The following is a 22,726-nucleotide window of genomic DNA, read 5'->3' as shown; positions in this document are numbered from 1 at the left end:
CATGCACCAAAACTTTGGTCTTCATTTTACATAATGTATTTATTTTAGTGTCTTGGGATTGTAAACTGCCTTAGTGCCTAGGCAGAAAGGCAGTATATACATATTACCAATAAAAAAAAGAATAATATATTTTCAAAGTTGAGTCAAAGCAAATTATCATCATATCATAATGTAAGCTATTCAGCTGTAATAGCAATCCAGCAACTGGGGTGGGGGGACTTGTAGAGGTTCTTGGAATGCAGTTGTGGACAGTTAAATGTTAAATGAAAAATGGTGATGACTTTTACCAAAGAACTCTAAGAAGAACAGAGGTTGGTATAATTAATATACTTTGCAACTAAGGGGGAAAGGACTAGAAAAACAAACTTCAAAAATACCGTATTTTTCGCTCTATAAGATGCACCAGACCACAAGACGCACCTAGTTTTTGGAGGAGGAAAACAATAAAAATATATATTCTGAATCTCAGAAGCCAGAACAGCAAGAGGGATTGCTGCACAATGAAAGCAGCAATCCCTCTTGCTGTTCTGGCTTCTGGGATAGCTGCGCAGCCTGCATTCGCTCCATAAGACGCACACACATTTCCCCTTACTTTTTAGGAGGGAAAAAGTGAGTCTTATAGAGCAAAAAATACGGTACTTAGTTCTAACTTCTTTGTTAGAGTCTTAGTGCCACCAGATGTCACTGCCACATCACGACAAGCAGTCAAGAGATGTACCCAGGGACACAAACTGTTCAGCCGCAGGAGTTTCTGTATTCCTTTCGCTCACTCAAGCAATGAGCAAGTGACTGAACAGGCCTCCCTTTCTTCCCAGAGGCAATAGATCCCCAGTCCCATCATGTTTTACAGATTTTAACATGCTCTGGAAAGCTGTCCTATTTTGTCAGTCGAAAGCGTTATTTAACTACTAATAAACAACAGTAAAATGAAGATCATATACAGGTTTCGATTTGTTTAGTCGTTTAGTCGTGTCCGACTCTTCGTGACCCCATGGACCAGAGCACGCCAGGCACTTCTGTCTTCCACTGCCTCCCGCAGTTTGGTCAGACTCATGTTCGTAGCTTCGAAGACACTATCCAACCATCTCGTCCTCTGTCGTCCCCTTCTCCTTGTGCCCTCCATCTTTCCCAACATCAGGGTCTTTTCCAGGGAGTCTTCTCTTCTCATGAGGTGGCCAAAGTATTGGAGTCTCAGCTTCAGGATCTGTCCTTCCAGTGAGCACTCAGGGCTGATTTCCTTCAGAATGGATAGGTTTGATCTTCTTGCAGTCCATGGGACTCTCAAGAGTCTCCTCCAGCACCATAATTCAAAAGCATCAATTCTTCGACGGTCAGCCTTCTTTATGGTCCAGCTCTCACTTCCATACATCACTACTGGGAAAACCATAGCTTTTACTATACGGACTTTTGTTGGCAAGGTGATGTCTCAAATAACTAAAAGGCTGTCAGATGGGAAATGGAACAAACGTGTGGTTTTTTCCTGCTTCGGAGGGTAGGACTCAGACCAATGGCTTCAAGTTACAAGAAAGGAGATTCCGACTCAACATCAATAATTTTCTGATGGTAAGAGCTGTTTGGCAGTAGAATGAACTCTCCTTCCATGGAGGTTTTTAAGCAGAGGTTGGGAGGTCATCTGTCATGGATGCTTTAGTTGAGATTTCTGCAGTGCAAGGGGGCTGGACTAGATGACCCTCAGAGTTCCTCTCAACTCTACAATTCTATAAGTCTTAAGCAATTAATTTTCTGAAGCAGGAAATGTTAATTTCTTCCTGCATCTAGTAAGCTAGCAGATATGGAGAGCTAGTGCTTCAGCAAATGCTGTAGCTACTACATGCAAGGAGTTTGCTAAAACGTGCTGCCTCTGTATTGCAGTTTGAACTGGGAAAGGCCTGATTTCTACCATCTCAGCCTACCAACTACCAAAATTTGCTTTAAATTGGATTAAGAGGGGGTTAGACAAATGCAGAGGTAAGGGGTCTAGCAATGGCTATTAGCCACGATGGTGACATGGAACCACCAGGATGCTGCTGAAAACTATTTGCTGGAGAGCAAGAATGGGAGAAGGCTGTTCCCTTTGTGATTGAGGGTTTCCCACTGAGATATCTGTTTGGTCAGCACAGGAAGCAGAATGCTGGACTACAAGGACCTTTGGTCTGAGCCAGCAAGACTCTTCTGATGTTCTTATGAGACTGAATCTACCAGTTGCTACTAGCCATATAATAGCTAAATGGAGCCATAGCAGTTTCATGTCGCAAGGAAGCACACCTCCGAATGGCAGCTCCTTAGTGAAAAGACCATCATCTCCAGGTAAAGCCTGCCCATTCATGAGGCAAGTTGAGGTGACCGCCTCAAGCAGCAGGATTCACAGGGGCGGCAGATCTGGCCTCCAGGGAATATATCGCTCAATGCTGCTGCTGTGGTAGCAGTGACAGGTTTGGTGCGCTCATTGGGAGCTGGATCTTCTGCCTCCTTAGCAGCAGCCCCAGTGCTGCCTCTGCAGTTGTCTTTTGGTGAATAGGAGGCATTGCGGGTCTCCCACCCTTGTTCTTAATGTAGATATTTATTTCTTTTTCCTGATGCAGATCTTCACTCACCCCTTGGAGGCACCAATGTGTGGTTTGCCTCAGGTGCCAAAATGCCTTGGGCTGGTCCCAACTGCCAGAAGCAAGATGGACTAGATGAGCTTTGGTTGGATCTATCAGGGTTCCTCCAACACAGAGGGATCCCATGGCAGATTGAGCAATCTGGAAAGGGCTTCCTGTAGGTAACAAGTTTGAAAAGCACTGATCTAGAGCAGGCACATCCAACTCCCAAGAGACTGTGATCTACTCCCAGTATAAAAATATCGGCTGTGATCTACCCATTGTCATTGCCAGGAGTTGTTGAGCTGCTTTTTTTAGGGGAGGGTTGACCAAAGTTGTTGAGTTTTTATTAGGGGGGGAATATGGAACACTACAGGAATCCAAAGTCAGTCAGTATTTTAGGCATGCACTTCCCTTTACCACAAGGTATTCTTTGGAGCTATCAAAACTTTTAATTATGTTGGATGTGAAACAATCTCTCCGAACTGTGGATAATCCAGATTGAATAGAATCTAGTAAAATCACCCATGAATTCCTACTTTGACAGCAATGGGAATTTAAGGGAAAGGGCTTGCTCTAGAATGCTCCAGCCATGCAAAACTACTGTTATAAAAAAATTGCCATGATGTTGGAGGATGTAATATTTGTGAATACCAGTTGCTGGAAACCACAGGAGGGGCGAGTGCATTTTCACCTGGGTTCTGTTCATGGGTTTCCCAAAAGAGGCATCTGGTTGGCCACTGTGAGAACAGGGTGCTGGACTAGATGGGCCACTGGCTTGATCCAGCAAGTTCTTCTTGCCTTCTGCTTAATATTTTGGCATTTCAAAGATAGTAATCACAAAGCAGATTTTGAAAAACAGCCCAGAACTGCTAGATGCACTTCAGCATTGATGGAGAAGCAGCTCACTCTCCCACTCACCCCATGTTCCTCTGGCCTTTATTCTTTCTCCTCTAGTATTGTGTCAGTGCAATCACCACTACATTCCAAGTTGTTGTTTTTTTAAAAAAAAATATTTGCACAGAGAGAGAGAGAGAGAGAGAGAGAGAGAAAGCACAGATGGAAAGTTTATCTCCTTGTAGACCATTCTGCTACTAGTGCTAGGTGACCATTTTATGCTAAAGGGTTGTCCCAGGTCTCAGAACATCAGACCCCATAGCACATAACCTACTTCCCAACACTGCTGTTTTTTTGCATTGTCATGGAACACACATTTGACTCTGCTACTTATGGGATACATTCTCCCTTAATGCTTTTATATATGGAATTCTGCCCTTAAGAGTCTCTGTGCAGCCACCCCTCTCTTCAAATTCTTGCTCAGAAACCACAATTTCTGCAAAACTTACAGTGCAAAGGTTTTAGCTGTACCTGTGAATACTCATGCCCACCTAAGAATGTACGATTGTATTTGCATGCCGCCATCCTCAGAAATCCATTGGCCTCCAGGGGAAGGCCATCTTAATGGGTCCACCACTCATGTCCATAAATGGGGGATGGGGGGATGGGGACAACAACAATAACATCTGTGGCCTTCCAGAGGTTGTTGGGACTCCAACTGTTATCACCCCGACCACTGACTATATTGGCTAGGGCTGATGGGAGTCGGAATTATTATTACAATTTTAAGGTACACACACAGTATGCCACACTCCACATAAAACCAACCAGTCACCCTTCAAAATTAGGAAATATTCCCTGAAAAATAAATACACTTTATCTGAGTACACAGAGCAATCCTGAAGCCATCTTGACTCTCTTAAATGACTCCGAATATTTTCTCTGCAGTAGAAGTATCTTGGAAAAACTTTTCCCAATAGTTTTTTTCACTTACGCCCTCAATAATAATAATAATAATAATAATAATAATAATAATAATAATAAATTTTATTTATATCCCGCCCTCCCCAGCCGAAGCCGGGCTCAGGGCGGCTAACAACAATAAAACAGTACAAAAGTACAGCACAAACAACATTCTAAAATCATTCATTATAAAAGTAATTCAATTCAAGCCACTGGCCACCATTGGGCCAGAGCTCCGTGAAGATTGCCGAGGGAGGGAGTCAGGCTGTGCCCTGGCCAAAGGCCTGGCGGAAAAGCTTTGTCTTGCAGGCCCTGCGGAAAGATGTCAAGTCCCGCAGGGCCCTAGTCTCTTGTGACAGAGTGTTCCACCAGGTCGGAGCCACAGCTGAAAAAGCCCTGGCTCTAGTTGAGGCCAGCCTGTAAATGGATTAACTTCCAACTTCTTTCATTCTGGTTTCTTCCCCACCCTTGGTATTCTTTGGCTCCTATATGTTAACGTGGAAAAGCCAATAAAACTTTGTATTTTCTCATGTACTTTGTACTCTTGATCTTTGCATTTGTAGGTTTTTTGGTTTGCTTTGTTCAGAGACAGCTGAAATAATATTCAAATGGATTTAGAAAACAAAGACAGGGATGCCTTTGGAAAAGAAAAATCTGCCAGGCTGAGAATTTTATATAGTTTAGCCAGTTTCTGGAAACAATAGCAAAAATTACTGTACTTTTCATGTCATATATATGGTTTGCAACCACAACTTTTAAAAAAACACACTGAGCCACTATAATATAATGTAGAATACAACTTTGTTTCAAATTATTGCACAGATGGTCACTTTTAGCCTCAGTTATTTAAATACCACGAAGACTTGAAATCTAAACAGCACTCCAGGCTGTTTTGAAGCCAAAGCCAACTTCTGCCTTTAATGCCTAAGGATTATTCCATAACCTTGATAAAAAATTTCTTTCTGGTCTCACATGCAAATTTGCTTAGATACATTTTTTCACCTATTAATTAGGCTTAGCTTTAATTTGTTCAGGAAATTCTGGTACAGGAAGAAAGGAAAGGAGACTGGATACATTTTCGGTGCAGTCATCCGCTTGTCAAAGATTTATCCATTGTTATAAAACAAAAAACACATTGCATGTGATAAAACCTTGAGATAGGAACACACACGTTTTTCCTCCTTTTGTGTATTGCCCACAACCATTAACAGGCACCAAAACCAGCAAGGGAGGTGTTCCTTCCGGTTACTGGAAAAGCAACAACTGGCATTTGTACAGAGCTTATGCAGATTCAAAGCTCTCAATTCCTTTAGGAAGGGATCAGGAGAGGGCAACAGGACTATGTTGTCCTCTCCTGTGTGTATGAATTCCTAGCAACCCTCCGCATCATCAGGAAACCTAATGAACTGGCTGTGACTGACTCATTGCAAACTAGTCAGGACCAAAAAAATCTTAAAATTCATATACAGTTGTACCTTGGAAATCAAGCTGAATCCATTCTGGAAGTTCAACTTCCAAAACATTCAGAAACCAAAGAACAGCTTCCGATTGGCTGCAGGAAGCTCCTGCAGCCAATCGGAAGCCACACCAGATGTTCAGGTTCCAAATAACGTTCACAAACCAGATTACTCACTTCCAGGTTTGCAGCATTCAGGCTTCCAAGGTACAACTGGAAGGTAAACTCATGGGATCTGAACTGGCAGTGGCTGACTAGGAATGAGACCTTGAGGTCAAAATACATATCTCAATGATGATATTGATATTATTGGGGGGGGGAGTTCGCCAAAAAACCGACATTCCTGACATGTATTGCCAAATGCCTGGATTTTCCCAGACATTTTAAGCAATTTTTGAAAATTCCGCCCAGACGCTGTTTCCAATAGACAAATCCCAGATATGTCCGGGAAACTCCAGATGTATGGCAGTCCTACATTATACAAATCTATGGTGTGGCCGCATGTGGAATACTGTGTATGGTTCTGATTGCCTCACTTCAAAAGGGGTATTGTAGAATTGGAAAATGTTCAGAAAAAGGTAACCAAAATGATCAAGAGGGGTGGAGGAAGCTCTCCCATAAGGAAAGGGTACCATATTTGCAGGTTTTTGGCTTACAGGAAAGGCGATTATGAAGTGCATGATAAGAGGTAAAATTATGTGTGGCATGGAGAAAGTAAATAGAGATTTTGTTTTTCTTACTTTCTCATAACACTAGAACTTGTGGACACCCGAGGAAGCTCAGTGTGGGAAGATTCAGGATAGACAGAAAAGAAAGTACTTCTTCACACAGTGCATAAACTTTGGAACTTGTTCCAACAAGAAGCAGTGGTGGCCACCAATGAAAGATTAGACACATTCATGAAGGATAAGACTCCCAATGGCTACTAGCCATGATGGCTATGAGCTGCCTCCACAGTTGAAGGCACCAATGCTTCTGAATAGCAGTTGCAGGAAAAAGCAGGTGGGAAGGGTACTGTTGTGCTGATGTCCTGCTTGCTGGCTTCCCAAAGGCATCTGGTCAGCTACTGTGAGAAGAGGGTGCTGCAGAAGACTGGTCACTGGCTTGATCCAGCATGACTCTTATTTTGTCCTTAAAGCCAATCATGATTTGAAGCTGGTTTCAACTGGCACTGCGTTTGTGTCAACCAGGCAACCACTGTTAACTGTGGTGCTAATGTAAGACTTAACCACTGTTAAGTCAGGTTGTGAGAAGTCACATGCAAGGGAGGAAGGACTGGGGAGAAAGGGAAGGGACAGGAGGTAGTAAAGGACCACCTTCTCTTACCTGAGCCTGCCTATCAATTAAGCTCTTCTCTAGAGACCCTTCTCCAAGTATCCTCACCCTCTGTAGCCAGGTGGGAGGCTAGCAGAGAGAGGCTAGCAGAGAGGCCTCTTCTGTGGTGGAGCCCTAATAATGGATGTCAGCTCTGGTATTCTTTAGGCCAAAATTAAGTATATAATGTTATTATGGGCTTTTAACTGTATCTGGAAAGGGACATGGGTGGCGCTGTGGGTTAAACCACAGAGCCTAGGACTTGCCAATCAGAAGGTCAGCAGTTCGAATCCCTGCGACAGGGCGAGCTTGTGTTGCTCGGTCCCTGCTTCTGCCAACCTAGCAGTTCGAAAGCACACCAAAAAGTGCAAGTAGATAAATAGGTACCGCTCCGGCGGGAAGGTAAACGGCGTTTCCGTGCGCTGCTCTGGTTTGCCAGAAGTGGCTTAGTCGTGCTGGCCACATGACCTGGAAGCTGTACGCCGGCTCCTTCGGCCAATAAAGCGAGATGAGCGCCGCAACCCCAGAGTCGGCCATGACTGGACCTAATGGTCAGGGGTCCCTTTACCTTTACCTAACTGTATCTGAGCTGATCTGCAGTCAGCTGTCAGAGTAGAGCTAGGAGCTCTACCGGGGGTTCAGAGTTGGGAAGCAAAGCCAGGAGACAGAAAATCTAAAGACAGCAGAGCGAGGAAGACAGCAGTTATTCTGGCAAGGTTCCAGACAAATTGATTTACAATTATTTCTGCCTAGGAAGTCCCAAAGAGTAGCCCGTAACCTGAGGTTACTTCACTTAAGGTGGCCACAGGCAAAACAGCAGGTTTCTAGCACTATTTTAGCACTGATAGCTTGTAACAGAAAGCCTTTTCTTGCTGGTTTGCCTTTTTATTTTGTTTAATTAATCAGTTATTGCATTGTACTGTGCTTTATTATCGTAAGCCACCTTGAAGCATTACAATTTTTGCCATTAAATGCATACTTCCATAAAAGCTCTCTTCCAGCCATGGGTCAGGTTGGGGAGTGTTATGCCTGCATAGGCTTTATGATAGCAAGGACTGCAGGTGGATAATTTGTTGTTGTTGGCATCTGTCTGTCATGAGAGACAATGGAGTGCGCCTCTGGGGTGAGGTCAAACTGCTGTGTGAGCAAAACTGAAATGACCTCACTGGGGAGGTGGCTAATTAGCTGCAAGTGAAATGATAGCATTTCAAGACAGGGTTCATCTTCACTTCCATTTGTGCCGCAATTTTCTTACAGAAATGCACAGCTATGTATACAAATGTTACATTCATACAACTGACTAATAAATATAGGCCAAGAGCAATTGCTTTTCCTTCTGAAATACCTTCACTCTCAGCCTCCTGGCTCTCTCTCACCCAGAGCTCCACCCATCCATTCTGGCTCTCATCCAGCACCTAAACAAGCTCATAGCTCACCCACAAAATCTCACTAAGAAGAGGGGTCCTGTAAACTGCTGACCTCGCCCTGGTCTCTCACTCTAGGCTTGTCTTTTATGGGCAGGCACCAGTACCAAGATAAAGCAGATTTGGCAAGCTTCCTGGGGGGAGGGGGGGAATGACGGCAAATAAGACACCCTTCCACTCACCCTTGTTTCTCTGCCCTCTGCACACTTCTCCTCTTCCAGCTGCTTCTCATATTGCCATTGTGGGTTAAAATGTATTTGCCTCTCTTCAACACTGTACTGTGATAGAATGAAGAGGGAGAGAAATCAGTGATGGGACCTGAGTATTACACCTTCCTTTCCAAAAATTGACGAAACATTTTAAAATAGCATCCTGCCCAACACAGAACTGGGTAGAAGCTTACATGTGACTTTTGGAGAAGAGGATTGAAGAAACTGGTGAAGCAATGTTTAACGATCCTCTTCCTATCAGGAATCATCTCTGCTCTTGTAGCAAGAAGGCCATTATTCCTAATTTTGGAACCTGTGGTAGCCAAGGGTCTTGCCTGTGGCACTGTGTGGGGTCACGCTCCTTGCAGCCTTTCCAACCCTCAGGCTCATCATGGCATCTTGGCTGCCTCTAGCAAGCATAATACTCTTCACTGGAAGAGAGTTGCATCTTGAAAAACAAGATTTTTCTTTTCTTTACAAATAAAAGCGACCAACAATCAGCAACATGTAAAAGCCGCCTTTTCTACAGTGTGAGAGAGACAGGAGAAGCCATTTCCATAGCTATTTTCTTGACAGTGGGCTTTAGCTTCCAATATACCTACAGAAATAAATAAGACTGTAACAATTGGAGGCTTATATTTGCAGCCTCAGGTGGCAAGTGGGCAGCTGCAAACTTACTCACCTCGGCCGAGGGGGATGTGATGTAAGTGCACCAGCCCCATGCTGCTTTTGCGGGTAGTGCTGGGCCTGCAGGGTGCACAAGCTGCCACATCCCTCCTGGGTGCCTTCCACTTGGAGGATGGTTGAGCAGGGACGCAGTGGGTGTGCATTGCCGCTCCAAGCCTCCATGCCCCTCCTGGGTGCTCTCCAGTGCGTACCTTTTGCACCCTTCGTGGCCGCCAGAGGGAGGCTGGGAGGAGGGGGGGAGCAGCAGCTTGGGCAAGCTGCAAGCCGAGCCCCGCACTGGGATTTCGGGAAGCCCGGGCTTGCGTGCCACCTTCCACTCTGTGCCCGATGTGCTGCCCCAAAGGATAAGTGCCCCCTGAGGTGACCCACCTCCCTCTCTGCCCCTCTAGCTACGCCACTGGCATCATGTAAGGGCTGCCCATGCCTGTAACTGTTGTTGTCGTCAGGTTCTCAGGTTCTTTGAGTCTGGCCTGTGGTTGACACCTGGGTGGACTGTGTGAACCCCAGCCTCGGAGCCCTTTACAGGCAGAGAAGGGAACTTCAATAGGCAGCACTCAAACCTGTGCAGGCACCACAAATCCTCTGTATTGGTCTTGTCACATCATCATCAACCTTTTTATTCGACCGTCAGTCAGAAAAAAATACATTTGTCAATACACAGTTAAAACATCCAGGAAGATTTTAGAACTTAGCCAACACTAAAATGGGCTAAACACACAGCCCCATATCAATACAGTCAATTATAGTCTTGCGACGCTTAAAAGCTAAAAAAAGAAATTTGGCCACCAAGGAAGGTATAGCTCTAGTGACATTATTCAGCAAGTGTAAAACCTGGTTTTCTTCGGGTAGGAAGCTAAATTGACATAGGAGTGGGTCTATAAAATTTTGTCTAAGCTCTGCATAAGAAGGGCAAGTCAAGAGAATGTGTTCGGTGGACTCAGCCACACCCATGGCACAATGACAGGTTCTCTGGGCATATGGTACTCCCCTGTACCTTCCCGACAATATCGCAGAGTCAAGGACATTTAATCTAGCCACTGTAAGAAGTCCGCGGTATTCCACATAGTGGATTTCTGCAAGGTAGGGGGCTGGTGTGGTCCGATAAATCTGGTCCCCTAGGAACATCCCTGGTTTTACCTGGGCTATGTCCTCTTGTCTGGCAATGTCACTCAGTCTCCGGGAGATCACAGCTCTAGCTTGATTGTACGTCATAGACTCAAAGTAAAGGTGAGACAATCCGCAGGATTGAACCTCGTTAATGACCTCCCTTTCCCACGATGATTGGAAATCGTCCCTCAATATCAAGGGGGCAATACCCACTGGTTTAAAACAAAGCTTGAGCCATAGCCAGAGCTTTGTCTTGTCACATCAAAACCAGGCATTCTGCCATTGCCAGGTCAAAAGCTCAGGACTTGCTGCTCTTTCAAGACCCGCCTTACAGCCCCAGACTCAAAACGACTGACCTCAGGGACATTGTGCTGGAGAATATGCATTTTTAGATTTGTATTGAGTACAGCTGTGCATAGCTCTAGCCTGGTCCTGGCAGTGATCTATAATATCTTTCACATATGGGTGGCCAACTGGATGAGATAAACATTAGAATGACTGATTTATGCATATTATTTCACTCTAACAATTAACCATATGATTCTTCAACATCAACTTTGTTGGACTGGTCATGTTGTGCGGATGCCTGATTATCGTCTTCCAAAGCAATTACTCTATTCTGAACTTAAAAATGGAAAGCGTAATGCTGGTGGTCAACAAAGGAGGTTTAGAGACTCTCTCAAGGCAAATCTAAAAACTGAAGTATAAACACCATCAACTGGGAAACACTGGTCTGTGAGCGCTCCAATTGGAGGACAGCCTTTACCAAAGGTGTCATGGGCTTTGAAGATGCTCCAACTCAGGATGAAAGGGAGAAACATGCTAAGAGGAAAGTACATTTGGCAAACCGTCCACAGTCATTTACAGACCTACTGTTAAAACAATGTTCATGGAAGACAATCTTACTTGGTTATGAGTGATCGCCAAAGAAGATATCATCAACCTTGTAAAAAAATGAGCAGCTCCATAGCATACACTTTACACAAGTCCTAAGAAAATTCAATAGTGGGGTGCTTTGTTTTGTTTTTAAAATGCTTCAAAAATCAGAACTGGCGTTCAAACAATATCTCAGCTTTGTACGTTAGGAGAATGTGGGAGGTCTGTGTTCTTGCAACAACTATGGCAATAAGGAGATTTTGTTTAATTTTCTTGCTCATTTTCGATTATTATGCTAAGTTTATAAAACACTGAAGTATGACTGACAAAGTGTGAGGTCAATCTACTTTCACCTTTCTCTACAGTTCAACTAATGGCAATGGGCCAGACTTCTGAAGTGCTGGTTAAATAATACATACGCAATACATCTTTCCCAATTTAAGATGATGGATCTATTTCCCTAGTACAATTTTATTTATAAAGCAATGGTTTCAAATTAAAAATGAGAACAGACATCATAGATCTCTGAAATTTACAATGTGTGGCAAAGACCAGTCAAATTAAAGGGAAGACCACTACATTGACACTGCTTTTAGCAATTAGCACCATAATCAGAGGCAGATCTACTGGGTTCAGCAGTCCTCAGGAATGATTTGGTTTTATACTGCATCAATCCCTGACTTCAGCATTCTCTTACTACCACATATGAATTCTCCCAGACACACATACACAATGATTAACTCATCTGAGAGCCAATTAGAGTTGGCAAACGACCATTCAATTTTGTGCTCTGTGCATATACTCTTTGTCTTGGATTTTAGGTTTATTATTAACACAACAGGGTGATTTGACTCACATAATTTTGCTGAACCCTGCCCCCAGTTCTCGCTAGACCATGTTAAAAGAAATAACTGGAAGATATAAATGTGCAGGCAAACAGGCCAGATAACCCAAAGAGTTCCTGGATCTCCGCATGACTGAGCCTAAGGCTTCGGACATAGTGAAATCATGCTATTAAGGAATTGATGCCATCCACATTCCAACCATAAAGTGATACAGTGGTACAGAAAGATGGCTCAATTAATGACAATTAAAAGTCTTCTCACAGCAGAACATTATAATCACTTGGGTCATCCTGGGTGGTCTATACAGGTACATTTCCAATTCCAAAGGAAGACTCTGAATGTTGTAATATTTGCAGCTTTACCAACAAATAAACTCCAAACCTCAGTTTTGTTTTTAATAAAGATCTGCATTGCACATAGGAGACAAATCACCTGTTATTTTTGTGTTCTTTGATTTTTCTGCTTTAAGTGATCAACAGTACTTGGAATTATTTAGTTCAGTTGAACAAAGTTCACTTAACCAGTTCAAAAATCTGTGAATGCCATCCGAAAACCATTCCCATAACTTCTGCCTAAACTAAAGGTGAATTAAGTTCATTCTGGGGCAGAGGTTTCTGCTAGTTCACATTCACTTCCCCCATCCAACCACAGCTGGTCTGAACCATTAGTTTTCATTTTTTAAAAAGTCAGTTGCATATCTATAAAGGAAGTTAGAAAGCAAAACTCTGGGCAACATTCTAAAGCTAATTAGGCAGATATGGAGTAACCGCTGTTGCTACGGTCTTTTAAGTCACTTAATCACTGTAGCTAAGCAATCAGAAGGAAGCAATGTGAGGTGTTTCAGCATCTTCACTGCTGAAAGGATTCTCTGGCTTCTAACAAGAGTAGCTTGCAGGGACCAGTACAGGTTCAGGAACAAAGCAGATGACGCCTTGTGCCTTTAACAGCTGTGTAGAGGCAGGGTAATCTTTTTTCTAGTATGTAAGTACAATTATGAGAAAAGCAGTCTGTCATACATTTGATTACTTGTGTGTGGCCCTGATTTGCTTTTGAATCCTATACTTCAGCACAGCAACTGAATTCTTTTTCTGATTTTCTTTTTCTGCCAAGAATGAACTTTTTATGAACTAATGTTTGGATGACCTTGAACCAGTTCTTTTTGTGAAAGGATGAGCTTGATCCAGAACTAGTTCCTTTTTGGAGAGAATGAACTTGACTTAGAACTAGTTCCTTTTTAAAAATGAACTTTTGAAGAACTGGCAATCAATATACAGTAGTACCTTCGGTTACATAACCCTCTGGTTATGTAAACTTCAGGATGCGAAAACGGCAAAACCAGAAGTATGTGACCGGGTTTCACCGCACACGCATCCGCAGAAGCGGCTCTCAGGTTGCGGAAACCTCGGGATCCGACCAGATCTCCAGAACGGATCCCGTCCGCAACTGTACTGAGGAATATAAGACACCAGGAAATGAGAGAGAACAATAGAAAAGTTAGTCAGGTAGTCCAGAAAATGTATGCGATGGGTTTTGCTGCCTCCCACTGCTTTGTTTTCTGTCTCTCTCTTTTTCTCTGATTCATACATACCTTGGCTTGTTCCAGTATATTAAATTCCATTATAGTTACTGTATTAGCATAGCACATATTGATTCACTTAAGTATTTGGCTCTCAGATGAAGTTGTCTTAAAGGGAATGCAATATGTTAGCAACTTTCAGAATTCCTAATATCTTCCATGCTTTTTCCAAGAACTCTAGCAAGTCAAGCTGGTGATGGGTTGTCAAAAACCTAGACAAATGCTACAATTGAAAACAGTAAAAGGTTTCGAAAATCTGGTAACCAAAGTTAGACAACAGTTCAATTAGCACCTGTGACATTTTAGTAATAGATATGTTTGTCATTCCAGCTCCCTGAATTCACTATTCCTGCATGACTATTTGCAGAAGTCTTCTCTCTTATGATAAGGATGGACTGCCAGACAAAACAACTGAATGCAAGGTTTACTCATCAGGAAAACAATCACACAAGGACAGTATGAAGGCCCGGTATGCACCAAAATGGCAACAATGTATCCTTTTATTGATGATAACACATGAAAGAGTCCATAATTTTGTTATCTCACATGAACATGTAGGTAATTAAAATAAAAATCTGCCAGAATTTTGGACCCTTGAAGTGGTATTATCCTTTGGGAATCGAGTAACTTCTTGGAGAAAAAACATTCCTCAGGTCCTCCCAGTTGAAAACTGCAATCAGGGCCTTGAAATGTTTTTGAGGTGATTATCTATCATCTTCAAAACAGGACCTTATCTGGAAGCCTGTCTGCTGTCAGCTTAAAATAATGCTTGGAGCATTCTTCAATACAGTACAATTACTTTTGTGCTTTATGGTTCTTTGTAAGCCTTGCTGAAATGTACTTTGCAAGTGTGATGATATTTTGTCTACTTTACTGTAAACTTCTCATAATTGTTGTTCTTACAGTTGTGTGCATTTCAGAACTATTTTGTGGTTGCTGATTAAAAGAAACAAAAATAAAGGAAGACCAACATAAGCCAACAGCTTCCAGACCTTCAACTTTGACTACAAGTTGAGTAATGAAACCTGCAGTTAACAGACTAAAGACGCCTCAAGCAATTAAAGATTTCAGCTGCTTCAATGGAAGTTAATCATTTCAGTTGGGTTTAAAACCATTATTATGGAGGGAATTGCCACTAACAGATGCAAAACCCTTAATAATAATTATGTAGGAAAAAGCTAAAGGAAATAGTTCCCAAAAGAAGAGCAGAAAAATACTGGTAGCAATCAAAGTCTTGTTGCTGCTGCTGTTTTAATATGGATCAATTATTTTTCATCACCTTTGCAATACTGGAAGAAATTTGCTTAAAAAGAGGGAGGACAAAGATGGGGGGGGGGGAATACTGCTTTTGAAAGAGAGTTTGAATTTCACAGGGCTGCTTAAAGGCTAGGAACTATATTCAGCTCTGGTCCTGTAATAAAATGCAGATATATGGGTGTGGGAAGGCTTGATAGGATGGTGTTTTCATGATAACAACTGTAGAACTTTTCGGATCCGCTCACATTTCTCCAGTTGGCTTGAATCTTCTCTTTCAGAATTGTCATATTCCTTCATGATGGCTTCTGCTTTCTGCACAGTTACGTCTCGCGCACTACCTTGGAGTCCTTCAAGGTACCGCAGCAAAATGGAAAAATATTCATCAGGAACCTTCACGATGAAAAGGAAGAGAAAGTGAAGGATCCGTTATTCAATGACTTTGGGTTGAGACACCAGCAACACAGATAGAATGGTGTTTAAGTTAAACCATGCCTCCCACTGGGGGAAAAAATCTTTTTTACTGAAGACTTTTCATGGTGACTGCAGGCAACAGGACTGATTCTAAGATTTTCAATATTATCACCTTCATGAGGAGCAACCACCACCCCAAGAAAACATTTTTCAGAACCTTCCACATGGTCATACTGATGTGAGCTAAGTATTTAAAGGGGTATTAAAAGTTCACTCTATACTTAGCTGGATAATTTATTTATTTTTAATTTGCTCTTGTCTACACACAAAAAAAAACCTTATACAAGTATACAGCCATAAAATGTACTGCATGACTGAGGTCAGTCCAAATCTCTCAGCATACCCTGCCTCACATCTTGTTTTTAAAATGGAACAATGGCTTAAACTCCTTGGAGGAAGGGTGGGATAAAAATACAAAGTACACAATGGCGATTTCCTTAAAAACACCACTGCTGCCACACTGGACCAACAGTCTTCCAAGGAACTGAATACAGAGGGCTAGGAGAGTTCACATTAAGCCAACCCCCTCCTTCTTCTCCTGTTGATGAAATTCTTGGAAGTTGGATATAAAGGCACAGGACAGATCCCAGGCTTTTAATTTCCAACTATACCCATGCGGTGCCTTCTAAGAAACCGGTAGCCAGCTCGCCCCATGCCCAAACTGGAAACAGGGAGGGGTTAGGGGAAAGACGACATAGAACCACACACACAAAAAGGAGTGGAAACGTGACAACACAGACTGTGGGAAAAGTTCAAAATGAAGTGTCAGAATGAAGGGTAGATTGCAGATAAAACAGAGGGTGGGAGGCTTCACAAAAGGAAAGCCTCTAAAGAGAACTTTTTAGATCCAACTTCCTTTGACCGTAGGCTCACTCTGGAGCGCAGGATGCCTCCTCCCCTTGGAGAGGAGGTAAAAGGCTGTAAGTGACTCTGCTCAATCTGCACAGGAGGAGACGCCTTGCCATGGGTTAGGAATATACAGCATAATCTAACAAATTAATGATTAACTATGTGCTGGTAGTTTGTTTTATCATTTAACATGCAACAAGACTTTTGCTCAGCCCCGTGACTATATAAAGATGGACATTTTGCTACTGTTTAAAGGGCGGGGGGGGGGGGAAGAGGGCACCAGAACATACCTTGTCTTTTTCATACATGTGTAAAAGAAGCCAAGTTTGCCTTGTCTTCTGAAACTTCCACTCTTTGGGACTTTCAGACCAGCTGAAAGAAGAGAAATAAATTGAAGTAATTCAACATTATAATATAAAAAAAGAAAATGAACTTCTGTTTCTCATGCAACCTTAAATGAGAGCCTCAAACCTTCCAAAACCATACCTTGGTTCAAACACAGATTGCACGGGGGGGGGGGGGGACCACTGGAGAACACAGAGATTGGGAGGATAGAAGTATGTGAAAAGTACCTTTCCTTCAAGTAACCACAGATTCAGCAACAGCCTTGGGAGGAAAACTCCTCTGGTGCTGCCGGTGAGTGCAGAAACAGTTCAGAAGTTTCAGTCCCTTTCCAGCTGTGTGAAATTCAAGGAGTTCAATTGCCAACACAGTTTGATTGGCGCTTTGTGTTTCCAGGTGTATGTGTTTATTTCTTGCCCCAAAGAGATGTGGACCTTTTAGCTGTTTTATTTTACACACTGTACATATTAAACTATTTGCAATATCTGCAAATGCTTTCCCAAATATCTCACTGGCAAACTTTAAATATACAGAAATAGTTCAAGGTGTGAACATGAAGCTGCTTTCTGTGCAATTGTTACAGAGTAAACATGGCCTAAAAGCTAATGCATGTTGCTGGAAATTGAGGCTGTATCCATGCTAAGGCGTTAGCATTTAAGAAGAGCCTGCTGGAATTAGGCAATGGTCCATCAAGTCCAGAATCCTGCTCTCACAATAGCCAACCAGGTGCCTGTAGGAAACCCGCAAGCAGGATTTCAGCACAAGAGCACTGCCTCTTCCTGTGGTTTCCAACAACTGCTCTTGAGAAGCATTGCTGCAGTTGCAGAGGCAGAGCACAGCCATCATGGAGCCTTCTCCTCCACTGATTTGTCTGATCTTATTTTAAAGCCATCTCTGCCTCCTGTGTGAGTTTCACAGTTTAACCATGTGCTATGTACACGGATTGAACAGAACTGATTTTCCTGTATGCACTTTTGTTTAACTTTGCCCACATATGAGCACCTTCAGCCTTAAGCTTCCCAAATCTATCTTGACATTTCCCATTCACACTAGTGGGCAGTGCTTGATGGGCTATATTAGGATGGTAGACCCTTGTCCTCCCCCTCAATTACTGCTTTCTCTGTTAGAGAAACCTGAGGTCCTTTGAGGGCATGTGCACAGGTGGAAGGAGGTACCTTCACTCTCTAGACCAGGAGTCAGCAAACTTTTTCAGCAGGGGGCCGGTTCACTGTCCCTCAGACCTTGTGGGGGCCGGACTATATTCTGGGGGAAAAAATAATGCCCCACAAATAACCCAGAGATGCATTTTAAATAAAAGGACGCATTCTACTCATGTAAAAACGCTTTAATTCCCAGACCATCTGTGGGCCAGATTTAGAAGGTGATTGGGCCGGATCCGGCCCCTGGGCCTTAGTTTGCCTACCCATGCTCGAGACCCTTTCCTCCCCACACACAGAAAGCAGAGGGGATGGCTTAGAGGAGGTTGCCTTCAACAGCCATTGTAAATCTGCACAAAACCTACGGTATTACAAATAAAATAAGAAGCATGACACTCTCTCTCTCTCTCTCTCTCTCTCTCTCTCTCTCTCTCACACACACACACACACACACAGAGCCAAAACAGGATGGGATGACAAATAGATTTTTGTTTATGACCTGAAAGGCCAGTTTTGTGCAAAACAGCAGGATTAAAAATGAATATATGTGTGCATTTACTGAGAAAGTGGCTTCACCAACAGTAAGTGGAAGTAGGCACCCTGTTTCCTTTCCTTTTGGTTGACAAAATGAAAATGTCTAGGATGTACTCAGGTGAGAAGCAAATGGAAGCAGAGGGTGTGGTGATAGAGACCACCCAAAATGTGGTCTTATAATGTGCTTCAGCACATCTACATCCAGGTAACACGTTTTGGTTCCCTCTCTCCCCACATCGGACCATCTGTTGATTGGCAAAATCTGAATTGGGGAAAAGGTGCAGGCTGCCACTTGCATGAGGGGGGAATATTATGTTGGCACCAGAGGGAAAAGGCTGAGGCACATTAAACTCCCATGTGGACAAGCTCATAGAGAGAAGAAAAGAACTGAAGTTGAACTCTCATTACAAAATATTCTAGTATAGATTTTTTTTGTCTATATTATCGGTGTGTGAGAGAGGATGGTGAAATGTAAAACTTAAAGATGCGAAACTTTAAAACTGAATGTTCCTACAGCCTCAACCACTATTTTGTAGAGGTATGGGTGCAAGGAAGATCTAATGTATGATTCTTCACTTGACATAGTAATATTAAACTCAAAAATAAATTGGAAAGGGAATTCTGCAAGAGTGCTAATATAGTTCAAATGCTGTCAAGTCTGATACACTGAAACAGACCACAAATTAAATTTGTTCTACCCTAGTGAATAAATTGCTCAGTGAACTCAGTATAATCGCAAGATTTGGCCAGGAGGGCTTTGTGAGAACTAAATATAAAAATATCCGCTTCCTTTTCTAGACTCAAAAGTCCCTAAAATTATCAGAAAATGGGTTGATTGGGCTGCATTTTCAGCCAGAGCACTTACACAATACAATCAATGTATATCTATCTTAAATAACAATGGGAACAATGAGGAAAGAAATATATAATATAGCACAAAAAGTAGCTTCAGAACACTAACTGAATTCAAAGTTTGAAAAGTCTTTGGCATAGCCCCTTAGACACTATATCCTAATTAAGCCAAAGTATGTGTATCTGAAATAAATGCATATACTTCCCCAGCTTCCACCTTTCTGTCTTTTGCCTTGTGTACAGTGTGTACAGTGTACAGTGGTACCTTGGGTTACATATGCTTCAGGTTACAGACTCCACTAGCCCAGAAATAGTGCTTCAGGTTAAGAACTTTGCTTCAGGATAAGAACACAAATCGTGCTCCAGCGGTGCAGCGGCAGCGGGAGGCCCTATTAGCTAAAGTAGTGCTTCAGGTTAAGAACAGTTTCAGGTTAAGAACGGACCTCCAGAACGAATTAAGTTCCTAACCCAAGGTACCACTGTAGTTTCTACCTGACCATACCAGCTCACTACTGACTGGAACGAATTAAGTACTTAACCCGTGGTACCAGTGTACTGTAAGCTTATCGGGGTCTGTAAGGTGTCATACGCAACAAACTCTCTCTCTCCAACAGCAGCTCCAACAACAGCTCTACTACTGAATCAATAAGTTGCAAAAGCCACAATTTATTGGACATATGTAAGCCTCCAGTTGTGTCCAAAATAAATTTTCAAGCAGAGCAGTCTTGCAAATGTCAATCACTGCAACCCTTCATTTCAATATTGAGCTTGGAATTCAAAGCAAAGATTAACAGGGAACCTTTTTGGGCCCATGGGCGCATTTGAAATTTTGAAAAAGGGCCATCAGCGTTGGTCACAAAATGGCTGTTGCGGAACTGTGGCATAACACAAAATGGCAGTGACTTCTAAAAGAGCAGAATAAGAGACAGAACTACAAGGTGGTGCAGGTGGGCCCCCCTCCATCAGGAAAAGAGGCACGTACATCTCTGCACTTGCTCACAAAGTGAAAAGATTTGCTCCTACCCTCTGTTTAGAACAGAAGAAAAAGTGAGCATCCAATCTTGTTATGTTATGCCACCTTTCAGCCAAGAAGGCTGCCAAGAATAAACAGATCCATGAAAATACATACAAACGATACAATACAAATCTTGACATCCAACCAACGATGGACGTGTCTAAGCAAAGTGCCTCACACTGCAAATAGATTCTGGAGGCTTTCTGTTTCCTTCTGACCCCCCTGCAAATATAGCTCCTGGTAAGGTGGGAATGGGGATTCAGACTCTTGTTGTTACTGCAAAAAGAAGGGCATAAAGGGCATAAAAAAGGAAGAATGCTGAATATAAACCTTCTACCTTCTGTGATTAGTAACTGCAGCAGTAGCTACCGTACTAGGTCCAATCTTAAGAGAAAGACTCGGACACAGTAAACCAAGGAAATTTAACAGAGAAATGATTACATTACCATGTCAGCATGACTCCTAACACCCACCTCCTTCAACTGGAAGTCATTTAGCTTATAGGCTGCCCATGTGTGTGGCATTATTGTGCAAACACTGTGTAAACCCTACATGTGGGTTTGGGAGAAAGCCAGCTGCTCCATCAGACACCTATGCACTGAGCATCATGTCCAAACAGGGGCATGCAAAGGACTGATAAGGTTGCCATATGAGAGGTGTGCCCCAATCTCATTGCATGGATCAGTCCTGTGTTAATTTGTGTCCCCACTACATATGATACGATATGATAATCTTTCTTGTCATTGTCCCATACAGAACAACGAAATTGAAAAAAATCTACATCAGACATTCAAAAACCAACAAACCTGCTATCCCAGCCTGGCTGTGCAGAATTAGCCAAGCCATTATCTGCATAGCATTAAAATACTTATCAGACTACTTATTTTTATTCTGTGCTGACTATGAGACAATGCAGATGTGCTAATAGTTCTGTCCAGATGTCCATGTTATCTTACACCTAATTCTGGTCAGCTTCAGGGTTGAGGTCAGCACTGATTAGGCAACACTGCAACATGAAAGAGGAAAAGCAACTTATTTTCATTTCCCTCCCACAACGAACATCTTGGGGGGTAGCTGTGGAGGGGAAAGTGGGCCCCAACTGCTGGCACGAGTATCGCTCAAGCATGCGGGATCATTTACAAACAGGGTGGCTAATCCCTCTCATTTATACACATTTTTTAAAAACAACCACCAGGCGATGGATATGTTACCAGCCTCAGGGGAATGTAAAAAAGAGAGAGAGAGAGAGAGGCATAATACTGTCTCATTTTCTTCTTCCCCCGCAATACCACAATGTCACAAACTGTCTGATACATGCATTAAAAATATTCTTGGTGGGGAGCAGATCTGAGCTTGGCTAAGCCTGACAGCTTATTTTGGATGTTTCCAACGGATTAGAGGGTTTTCTGGTTGGTTTCATTTTTTATTTATTTTTCATTTGGAGAGGATTCCACCCTCCCCCCTTCTTCCTGGCCTCATTTGAGTTTTAAGAGGAAAAACAACATGGAAGAATATGGGAGGGGAAAGTGCTCTCATTAAAACACCCAAAACCAAACTATTTGCTCATGTCACATATTATGTATCTGAACAGCTTCTAAGGTCCCAAGTGCTGTAGTGTCCCCTCATTCGGCTTCACCATTTTCTCTTTGAAATCTCAAAAGATGACTTTTTAAACAAGCAAGTTAGTTTTTGCTTTTTTCATTTTACAATAATTTGCAGTGTCTAAGCAGTATGTAGGATATAATATGCAGCTGGATAATGATGATGACAGAAAAAGGCACAGGGAATACTTTGCACATCACAAAATCCTCACACAAAAGCTTCTTTTATGAAGGTGTTAATGTGCAATCTACACATAGCTCACCCCATGTAATGGTGTCACACACGAAAATGCCTCCCTCCCAGGTTAGAAGTTGCTTGTAACATGTGAACCAGCCCATTTCTGTAGTCTGTCCCATGACAGGCATCCCAAGGCAAGTCACTTCTTCTGCCTTGGCTCTTCCTGCCCCTACCCAACTGCAATATGGGATAATAGTGACCTAGCTTACAAGGTTGTTGTAAAGGACAACATAATATATGAAAAGTGCTTTGAACACTCACCCCAAAGCATTATATAAATGCTATTACAGATTGTTCCCTAAAATGCAGTGTCACAGGAGAAATTTGGCTTATATGTACAGTGGAAACTCGTGTTATGTACTGTCCTCCTTGCGAACACTGCGGGTTACGAGCTCCGCTAACCTGGAAGTAGATGCCCCTTGTTGCGAACTTTGCCCCAGGATGCGAGCGGAAGTCACACGCCGGCAGTGCAGCAGGCGGCATTAGTGAAAGCGCGCCTCATGTTATGAGTAGTTTTGGGTTACAAATGGACCT

General features: G+C 42.7%; 1 protein-coding gene and 2 long non-coding RNA genes across 5 annotated transcripts in view; 1 reads left to right on the top strand and 2 right to left on the bottom strand.

Annotated features, from left to right (window-relative positions):
• Positions 1–1,432: 1,432 nt before the first annotated feature.
• On the top strand, positions 1,433–15,209 carry LOC309357307. The gene is made up of 2 exons (XR_014163071.1): positions 1,433–1,563; positions 14,207–15,209. It is a non-coding gene; the product is annotated as an uncharacterized lncRNA (long non-coding RNA).
• LOC309357300 lies at positions 7,734–14,200 on the bottom strand. Its single transcript, XR_014163064.1, has 3 exons — positions 13,581–14,200; positions 8,980–9,308; positions 7,734–8,854 (listed from the first exon to the last, which is right to left on the bottom strand). It is a non-coding gene; the product is annotated as an uncharacterized lncRNA (long non-coding RNA).
• Positions 14,359–22,726, bottom strand: part of CHLSN (cholesin) — a 141,649-nt gene continuing 133,281 nt past the window's right edge. For all 3 annotated transcript variants that reach the window (XM_081889403.1, XM_081889405.1, XM_081889404.1), the window contains 2 exons: positions 16,744–16,825; positions 14,359–15,523 (listed from right to left, as the gene is read on the bottom strand). In XM_081889403.1, coding sequence (XP_081745529.1) covers positions 15,341–15,523; positions 16,744–16,825 — 265 coding nt within the window. In that variant the 3' untranslated portion in view covers positions 14,359–15,340. The remainder of the gene's footprint in view (positions 15,524–16,743; positions 16,826–22,726) is intronic.

Source organism: Podarcis melisellensis, assembly GCF_964234715.1.
Source record: "Podarcis melisellensis genome assembly, chromosome: 14".
Lineage (NCBI taxonomy): Eukaryota > Metazoa > Chordata > Lepidosauria > Squamata > Lacertidae > Podarcis > Podarcis melisellensis.
Note: the sequence above shows the minus strand (reverse complement) of the source record. Positions and strands in the feature narration are given on the sequence as shown.